The sequence below is a fragment of the Nicotiana sylvestris genome, chromosome 3 (genome assembly GCF_000393655.2).
Source record: "Nicotiana sylvestris chromosome 3, ASM39365v2, whole genome shotgun sequence".
Taxonomy (NCBI): Eukaryota; Viridiplantae; Streptophyta; class Magnoliopsida; order Solanales; family Solanaceae; genus Nicotiana; species Nicotiana sylvestris.
In genome coordinates this window covers 31,118,049-31,127,610 of record NC_091059.1, presented here as the reverse complement: position 1 = coordinate 31,127,610, position 9,562 = coordinate 31,118,049, and the positions used below count along the sequence as shown (strand labels likewise).

The window sequence follows — 9,562 nt, the reverse complement described above, 5'->3', positions numbered from 1 at the left end:
ATATCAACCTCAAGAATAATATTGAGAGACATCTCATCTTTATTCGAAATTCCACCTCTTTGACATTCATCACACCTCTTCACAAGTTCACTTGCATCTTTGTACAAAGTTGGACAATAAACCCACAACTAAGAATTTTGGAAGCCGTCCTCGCCCCGCCATGATGGCCACCATAGGGAGAGGAATGACAAGCCTCCAAGATACTCAATTGATCTTCCTCCGGGACACACCTTCGGATCATACCATCCGTGAAAATCTTGAACAAGTATGGCTTATCCCAATAGAAATCCAAACTATCCCGCTTGAGCTTCTTCCTTTGGTTAGAAGAGAGCTCACACGGGATTATACCAGTTACAAGAAAATTAGCAATATCGGTAAACCATGGCATATATTTCATCAACACCGAAAGGATTTGTTCGTCGGGAAATAAATCATTAATCTCTAGGCCATCACGAGGCCTCCCCTCCTCCTCCAAGCGGGACAAGTGGTCCGCCACTTGGTTCTCACTACCCTTGCGGTCCACAATCTCCAAATCAAACTCTTGAAGTAACAATACCCATCGTATCAGTCTAGCTTTGGAATCATTCTTCGTCATCAAGTACCGAAGTGCGGCATGGTCGGTATGAATAATAACCTTAGCACCCAAAAGATACGGCCAAAATTTTTCCATTGCGAACACAATAGCCAAAAGTTCTTTTTCGGTCACCGTGTAGTTCACTTGAGCATCATTCATTGTCTTGCTCGCATAGTACACCGGATGAAACATTTTATTCACTCTATTACCCAAAACCGCCCCAATTGAAACATTGCTCGCATCACACATGAGCTCAAAGGGCGAGCTCCAATTAGGTGCGGTAATGATAGGAGTGGTGGTCAACTTATGCTTGAGAAGTTAAAAGGCTTGCATACATTTTTGATCAAACACGAACATGGCATCTTTTTCCAATAACTTGCACAAAGGATTCACCACCTTCGAAAAGTCTTTGATAAATCTCCGGTAGAACCCCGCATGCCCAAGAAAACTTTGGACTCCCTTGACAGATGTAGGGGGAGGGAGCCTTGAAATAAAATCAATTTTTGCTTTGTCTACCTTGATATCATGCTTTGAAATTTTATGCCTAAGAACTATGCCCTCGACCACCATAAAGTGGCATTTCTCCCAATTGAGAACAAGATTGGTTTCTTCATAACTGGCCAAGACCCTATCAAAATTTTTCAAGCACTCATCAAATGAATCCCCCACAACACTAAAGTCATCCATGAAAACCTCCAAAATGTCTTCCACCATATCGGTGAAAATGACCATCATACACTACTGAAATGTAGCTGGTGCATTACATAACCCAAAAGGCATCCTAGAAAAGGCAAAGGTGCCATATGGACAAGTGAATGTGGTCTTCTCCTAATCTTTCGGAGCAATCAAGATTTGGTTGTACCCAGAATACCCATCCAAGAAACAGTAGAAGGCACGCCTAGCAAGTCAATTTAACATCTGATCAAGAAAAGGCAAAGGAAAGTGATCCTTGCGGGTAACTTTATTCGTAGTCCATGCATAGCCTCCAACCAGTGACGGTTCTCGTAGGAATCAACTTATTTTGTGAATTTACAACCACAGTCATGCCACCCTTCTTCGGTACACATTGCACCTGTGAAGTCCAAGAGCTATCAAATATGGGGTACACAACCCCACCATCCAACCACTTGATCACCTCCTTTTTTCACAACTTCTTGCATTGCCTCGTTCAACCTCCTTTGATGCTCCAAGGAGGGATTTGCATCATCTTCCAAAATAATCTTGTGCATACAAAATGCAGGGCTTATCCCCCAAATATCAGCTAAAGTCTATCCAATTACCTTTTTCCGCTTTTGAAGTACCGCCAATGTGGCATCAACCTGCATGTTAGTAAGTCAAGAGGAAAGAATAACTGGCAAAGTAGAATTTGAGCCTAAGAACTCATTCCTAAGATGTGGAGGCAGTGGTTTTAACGCCAATACCGGAGGCTCCTCAATTGAAGGTTTTTTGGTGGAGTCTTTCTATTCTCGAGATCCAAAGATAATTTCCTAGGCTCATAAGAGTAAAAGCCTATTCCATGTAAAGAATGCACGCACTCCACTCAGCTTGCATCCTCATTGACATCAAGATTCAATAATACGGCTTCCAATGGGTCCTCCACATTGATCATTGCATTGGTGTCATCAATTATCACTGTTGTGACGAGATCCACAAAAGAACACACCTCGATACTGTTGGCCTGCTTCATTGATTTGCACACATGAAAGACCACTTTCTCATCACCCACCCAGAAGGTGTGTTCCCCTGTTTCTACATCAACTAAGGTCTTCCCTGTAGCAAGGAAAGGTCTCCCTAAAATGATAGGAACTTCATAATCTACCTCACAATCCAAGATCACAAAGGCAGCTGGCAAGATAAATTTGTCCACCCGGACAAGCACATCATCAATGATACCCAATGGTCTCTTCATCGTTCTATCTACCATTTGTAATCTCATGGAAGTCGGCCTCGGCTGCCCAATACCTAAAGTCTTGAAAACGGAATAGGGCATCAAATTGATACTAGCCCCCAAATCACATAGAGCTTTAGCAAACTCCGCACTCTCAATGGTGCAAAAAATGGTGAAAGCACCGAGATCTTCAAGCTTCAGGGCGATTGAATGCACTATTGTACTATCTTGGTGAGTCATCTTTATAGTTTCACAATCTATAAACCTCTTCTTTGTTACCAAGTCCTTCATGAATTTAGCATAGCCCGACATTTATTCAAGAGCCTCCACTAAAGGCACATTAATGGATAAGCTCTTCGTCATGTCAATGAACTTTTTGAACTGATTCTCATTTTTCTACTTCGCAAGCCTTTGAGGATAAGGTGGAGGTGGCCTTGACAAAGGAGCCTTGGCTTTAGGCACAACTGGCTCTGGCATGTCTATTATATGTTCCCTAAACGGGTTCACATTATTTTGGGTTTCCATATCGATATCTTGAATATCAATCCTCACTTCTTTGTTCATATTTTCATCAATCACATTTTCAACCACCAAAGGAACTTCATCTGCTTGCAACTCAACATCATCATCCACAATTTGCTTTTGTTTGGAGGCATGCATATCACTGCCTCTCCCACTTCTTGTTATTACCACCATAACATGATTGTTCTCAGCCTTCGGGTTCACTACCGTATCATTTGGTAGCGCACCCTTAAGGCAAGTATTTATACACTGTGAGATTTGGCCTAACTGCACCTTCAAGTTTCTGATAGAGGTATTGTGGGAAGCCAACTGAGCATCCGAGTCCGCATTCTTCTTCATCATCTGTTCGAACATCATTTCAATTCTACCTATAAGAACTAGGACCTTGAGATGGAGATGGGGGTGGATTATTTGGTTGTGGGTACATTGAGGGCCTTTGAAAGCCTTGCCCCCGGTTTCCTTGGTTTCCATTATTCCATCTACCTTGATTGTTATTACTACGCCAATTGTTGTTATTACCATTCCAATTTCCTTGGTTGTTTCGATTGTTGTTTTGATTGCCCCAGTTGATGTTTTGGTTGTTGTTCCCCCAATTACCATTGTCTTGTTGTTGATTGCCCCAATTGCCTTGGGGCCTCCATTGTTGTTGGTTGGAAGAATTGCCTCTTTGGCCTTGATAGTTATTCACGTATTGCACCTCTTCACTTTGTTCATCATAACTATCATTTTGAAATCCACCACAATCATTGTCAAATTACTCCGAATTCCCTTGGTTTTGTTGCCCTCTTTGTCTTCTATTGTTGACAAGCATGTTAACACTCTCTATGGCATTCACTTGGCAAGGATTTTGAACTTGTTGCAACTGTGCCTTCGCTAGTTGGTTCATCGTGGTTGTCAACTCAGCTATAGCCTGCCCATGATCATGCAATTCCTTGTGCAAATAAATAACCGTGGGGTCACCCTAGGGCACATTGGCTCTACATTGCCAAGTGGAAGAAGTATCAGCCATCTCGTCAAGAATGTCACAAGCCTCATCATACGACAGCTTCATGAAGTTGCCCCCAGTAAGTTGGTTCACTATGCATTGGTTTGTTGTATTAATGCCCCAGTAGAAGGTTTGTTGGATCATCGCCTCATTCATATCATTGTTGGGGCATTCCTTCACCGTTGTTCTATAACGCTCCCAAATCTCATGCAAAGGTTCCGTGGGCTCTTTCTTGAACACCAAGATCTCATGTCTCAATGCAGCCATATGCCCTAGTTAGAAAGTTTTTGCAATGAACTTATCTGCCAACTCATCCCAAGTAGTGATGGAATGGTTGGGAAGTCGATCAAGCCAATCTAATGCCTTCCCTCTAAGTGAGAATGGGAAGAGTCTCAACCTAAGAGCATCCTCGGACACATTAGTTTGCTTACTCCTCCAACATGTATCCACGAACCCCTTGAGATGTTTGTACGTATTATGATTTGCAGCGCTCGTGAAGTACCCACGTTGCTCTAGTAAGGTCAACATCACATTGGTTATTTGAAAATTACCCGCCCGGATTCGGGGTGGGACAATAGCACTTGCATAGCCTTGGGTCAGAAGCACTCTAGGAGCCACTCTTGGAGGTGGTAGAGGAGGGTCTGGGATATTGTCATTAACATTAGCATTAGCTTGGCGGCCTCTACGTTGTCCTTTAGGTACAAGAGGCACCTCATCATCTCTAACATCATCTACCTCCTACCCCGCAATCACATTTCCAAGAGGGTTATTGGCGTTGTTCACTACCATTTGGTACCTGAGTTGTGACACAAACAAAATTAGTAACAAAGAAGGAAAGAAGAACAATACACAAAACTATTTAGATAGATAGACAAAACCGTTAGCTCCCTGGCAACGGCGCCAAAAAGTGATCGAGGCCAACCCTGCACTACTATTGAGTAGCGAGAGAGGGTCGAAGTAGCTTTTACCCGATTAAGGTCGGGATCGATTTCCACAGGGAGCTAGAAGCTGGAGTCGGGTGTCTGTCTAAAGTGGAGTTGTGTATGTGTTCCAAATTGCACTTCTTAACATTTTTGGGTTTTTGATTTACTTCTAATTTTATCAAACTACAATGCTAAATTAAATTAGAATAAGTTAAGAGTAAACTATTGCGAGTTGTTCAAATGGTTAAAAGGCACTAGGGTAGTGACTTTTGCCTAGGTGGTCAATTGACGGATACTTGAGTCTAAGGCATGATTGACATATTTGGGGAGTATGATATAACCGTTGCATGATTTTTACCCACTCTACACCTCTCGGTGGTTCGAGTGATTTTGCCTGAATTGACTTTTTCAAGACCAATTGGGTATGCAAAATTTGCACAAGCAATCAATGTTCAAGTCGTGTATTACTATCTCTAGATTTAACCCTTTAATTGGGGCTATCAATCTCTTGAGTATGCCCCAATTCCTTGTTGGACCAATTTCATAGACTTAGGCTCTCTTTCTCAAGAAGAGCCAAAATCAACTAAACACAAACTAGTATTTGCAACCACCAATTCAGCAATTAAACATGAAATTAGCCCAAATTTAAAACACTCATAGTCAATCTAGCCCGAAAACACAAGGCCCATCAATTACCCACACTAGGGTTGAGCTACAACCCTAGCTTATAGGTCTAGCTACTCATAATTAGAGAAGAAAACAAAGAAATAGATAAAGAAAAACTCATATTAGTTAAATGTTAAGATAAACTAGAAGATTCAATGTTGAAACGAAGCTAAAATTACTCAAAATAGCTAAAATATTCGAAGTCATGAGTGCACTCCAGTACCAAAACTATCTGATGACCTAGAAATGAAAAAAGAAGTTATTTGTACTAAGCTAAAAAATTCGGACAAAAATACCCCTGTGGGGCTAGTACGAACCGGACAAAATCACGTGCTGTCGCACTAAGGCTCTTGACATAAAATTCCAGCTCTCTAAACTCGGGCAATGCAGACCGTACAGAATCGAGTGCGGCTGCGGTGGCTTCAAGTGCGGTCCGCATAAAATGGAGCGTGGACCGCATTTTCTCCAATCTCCAAAATTGGCACCTCTCTAATCTTTGGTTCTGCAACTGAACTAAATTAAGTGCGGCTGCAGTGACTTCAGTGCAGATCGCATAAAATCTCATGCGGCCGCATTGCCTGTTGGCCTGGAAATCACCTTCTCTGAACCTCACTTGTTCGGACGGCACAGAATGGTGTGCGGCCGCATTAGGCCTGTTTTGCTTGAGCTTTTTCTTGTATTGGTACTTGTGCAAGTTTCACTCCTTTTTGAGCTGATCTTTGACATCTTGTCACTTTGTTGATCAAACCTACAATCAAGCACAACTTGTGAGCCTTTTGGGACTATTTTGTACGACTTTCTAATCAAAACATAAGCAAGAAGGGGTATAAAATGTATCAAAATCCCTAGTTATAAATCCTCAACACCCCATCATCACTAATGGTCACATCTTTGGCATCATCATGCTGAACTCTGTCCTTAAGGACAAGCAAATGCAGATCATCATAATGGCGCTCTCTGATGCAATCATATAAGGAAGACCGAGAAACCACACAAGCCAATACTCGATTGGGCTCCAAAATATCTAACCTCACAAACTGATTGGTCAAGGCCAGGACATCAACTACAAGAGGTCTCTCCCCAAGTGGAATATATGCAAGCTCCCCATACTCACCGCCTTTCGGCTCTAAGCATCGACCACCACATTGGCCTTCCCCGGATGGTACAATATAGTGATATCATAATCCTTTAGCAACTCCAACCATATCCTCTACATCAAATTGAGATCCTTCTATTTGAACAAGTGTTGGAGGCTACGATGATCAGTAAACACCTCACAAGACACACCATACAAGTAATGCCTCCAAATCTTCAACGCGTGAACTATGGCAGTCAACTTCAAATCTTGAACATGGTAGTTCTTCTCCTAGGGCTTTAACTGACGAGAAGCATAAGCAATAACTCTACCCTCCTGCATCAATACATACCCAATACCAACTCTCGAAGAATCACAATACATGGTATATGAACTTGAAGCTGATGGCAAAACCAACACTGGAATTGTGGTCAAGGTTGTCTTAAGCTTCTGAAAGCTCTCCTCACACTCATCTGACCATACAAATAAAGCACCCTTCTGAGTCAACTTGGTCAAGGGCGATGCGATAGATGAGAATCCCTAAACAAACCGGCGATAATAAACCGCCAAACCAAGAAAGCTGCGAATCTTTGTGGCTGAGGACGGTCTGGGCCAACTCTGAACCACTTTTATCTTCTTCAGATCAACCTGAATACCCTCGCTGGACACCACGTGCCCCAAGAAAGCCACTGAGCTGAGCCAAAACTCACATTTGGAGAATTTTGCATAAATCTTCTCCTCCCTCAATCTCTGCAACATAACTCTCGAATGCTCTGCGTGCTCCTCCTAACTACGCGAATACACCAGAATATCATCAATGAAGACTATGACAAACGAGTCGAGATAAGGCTGGAACACGCTGTTCATCTAATGCATGAACGCTGCTAGGGTATTGGTTAGCCCAAAAGACATTACCAAGAACTCATAATGACCATATCGGGTCCTAAAAGTTGTCTTAAGAATATCCAAATCCATGATCTTCAACTAGTGATAACCTGAACGGAGATCAATCTTGGAGAACACCCTCGCTCCCCGAAGCTGGTTGAATAAATCATTAATGCGAGGCAAAGGATACATGTTCTTAATTGTTACCTTGTTCAACTGCCTATAATCAATGCACATCCTCATAATGTCATCCTTCTTCTTCACAAATAGAACCGGTGCACCCCAAGGTGACACACTAGGCCGAATGAACCCCTTATCAAGGAGTTCCTGAAGCTGCTTCTTTAGCTCTTTCAACTCCTCTGGTGCCATACGATACGACGGAATAGAAATGGGCTGAGTGCCCAGCACCAGGTCAAAACCAAAGTCAATATTCCTATCCGGTGGCATGCTCGGTAGGTCTGCAGGAAACACATCGGGAAAATCCCTTACAACTAGAACAAAATCAATACTGGGAGTCTCTGCACCGACATCTCTCACAAAGGCTAGATATGAAAGACAACCCTTCCCAACCATACGCTGGGCCTTCAAGAATGAGATCACTATACTGGGAACATAATCAGTCAACCCTCGCTACTCAATCCGTGGCATACCCGGTATAGCCAATGTGACTGTCTTAGCATGACAGTCTAGAATAGCACAACACGGAGATAGCCAATCCATGCCCAAAATGACACCGAAATCCACCATACACAATAATAGAAGATCCACTCGGGTCTCTAGACCCCTAATAGTCACCACATATGACCAGTACACATGGTCTACAACAACAGTATCGCCCACTAGGGCAGATACATGAACAAGTGAAATAAGAGACTCACGGGGCACACCCAAATAACGAGTAAAGTATGATGACACATAAAAAAAGGTGGAACCAAGATCAAATAATACAAAGGCATCTCTATGGCAGACTGAAACAATACCTGTAATGACATCATCGGAAGCAATAACATCAGGTCTAGCTGGAAGTGTATAGAAACGGGCCTGACCACCACCTGATCAACCTCCCCCTCTAGGGTGACCCCTAGCTGACTGACCTCCACCCCTAGCTGGGTGGGTGGGTGGTGATGAAGTAGCTACCGCTGAAGCCGATGACTGACTCCTCTACTGATATGAACCCACAAGATGATGAGGACACTGCCACCACATATGACCCATCTCTCCACACTCATAGCAACTCTCGGGTGCTGGAGAAAGGGACTGAAGGGAACTCCTAGCACCGGAATGACTAGATGATGCACCTGGCTTAGAAGAGCCCTAAACTGATGGAGCACGGGACGAACTCTAAGCTGGAAGGGCACTAAGTGATGACTGGCCCTGATGAGAATTGTGAGAACTATGACCCGATGATGCCCCATGATAACTTGGGTGAGTTGGTTGAGCATGCCTAAATGGACGACCTCTGTTGTGCTGAAACTAACCTCTTGAAGGAGCCCCACAATAACTATCAGATCCTCGAGGCCTTTTGGCCTCTTTATCCTCTCGCTCCTGGTGACGAGCTAACTCAATCTCACGAGCAATGTCTACAACCTCCTCAAAAGTAGCACCAGTCACCCTCTCCCTGGTCATAAGAATACGAAGCTGATAAGTGAGCCATCAACAAACCTCATAATCCTCTCTCTATATGTCGGAACCAACCAAATAGCATGACCAGCTAACTCGGAGAACCTTATCTCACATTGCGTCATAGTCATATCTCCCTGACGCAACCACTCGAACTGCCTATGCAGCTCCTCTATGTGAGACTGCGGCACATACTTCTCCAGAAAGAGAACGGAGAACTGCTGCCAGGTAAGGGGTGCTGCACCAATAGGCCTACGCCTCTTAAAAGCCTCCTACCAAGTGAAGGCAGCTCTAGAAAACTAATAAGTAGTGAAAGGGACCCCGCTGGTCTCCAGAATACCCGTTGTACGAAGCATTATCTGACACTTATCCAAGAAACTCTAGGCATCCTCTCCCCCTACACCACTGAAAGTCGGAGGCTGAA

At 43.4% G+C, this 9,562-nt stretch overlaps 1 protein-coding gene across 1 annotated transcript; it reads right to left on the bottom strand.

Moving 5' to 3' along the window:
- Positions 1-2,114: 2,114 nt before the first annotated feature.
- On the bottom strand, positions 2,115-2,702 carry LOC138887190 (uncharacterized). The gene is made up of 2 exons (XM_070168912.1): positions 2,468-2,702; positions 2,115-2,365 (listed from the first exon to the last, which is right to left on the bottom strand). Exons 1-2 carry the CDS (start codon positions 2,700-2,702, stop codon positions 2,115-2,117), a joined length of 486 nt encoding a protein of 161 aa, XP_070025013.1.
- Positions 2,703-9,562: the final 6,860 nt, after the last annotated feature.

What these genes read in the sequence shown, in the direction of transcription:
- LOC138887190 (XM_070168912.1), bottom strand. Translation starts at nt 2,702, where the DNA reads ATGACTCACCAAGATAGTACAATAGTGCATTCAATCGCCCTGAAGCTT. An exon ending in AACGATGAAGAGACCATTGG is followed by an intron (nt 2,366 to 2,467) that starts GTATCATTGATG and finishes CTATCATTTTAG; the next exon opens with GGAGACCTTTCCTTGCTACA.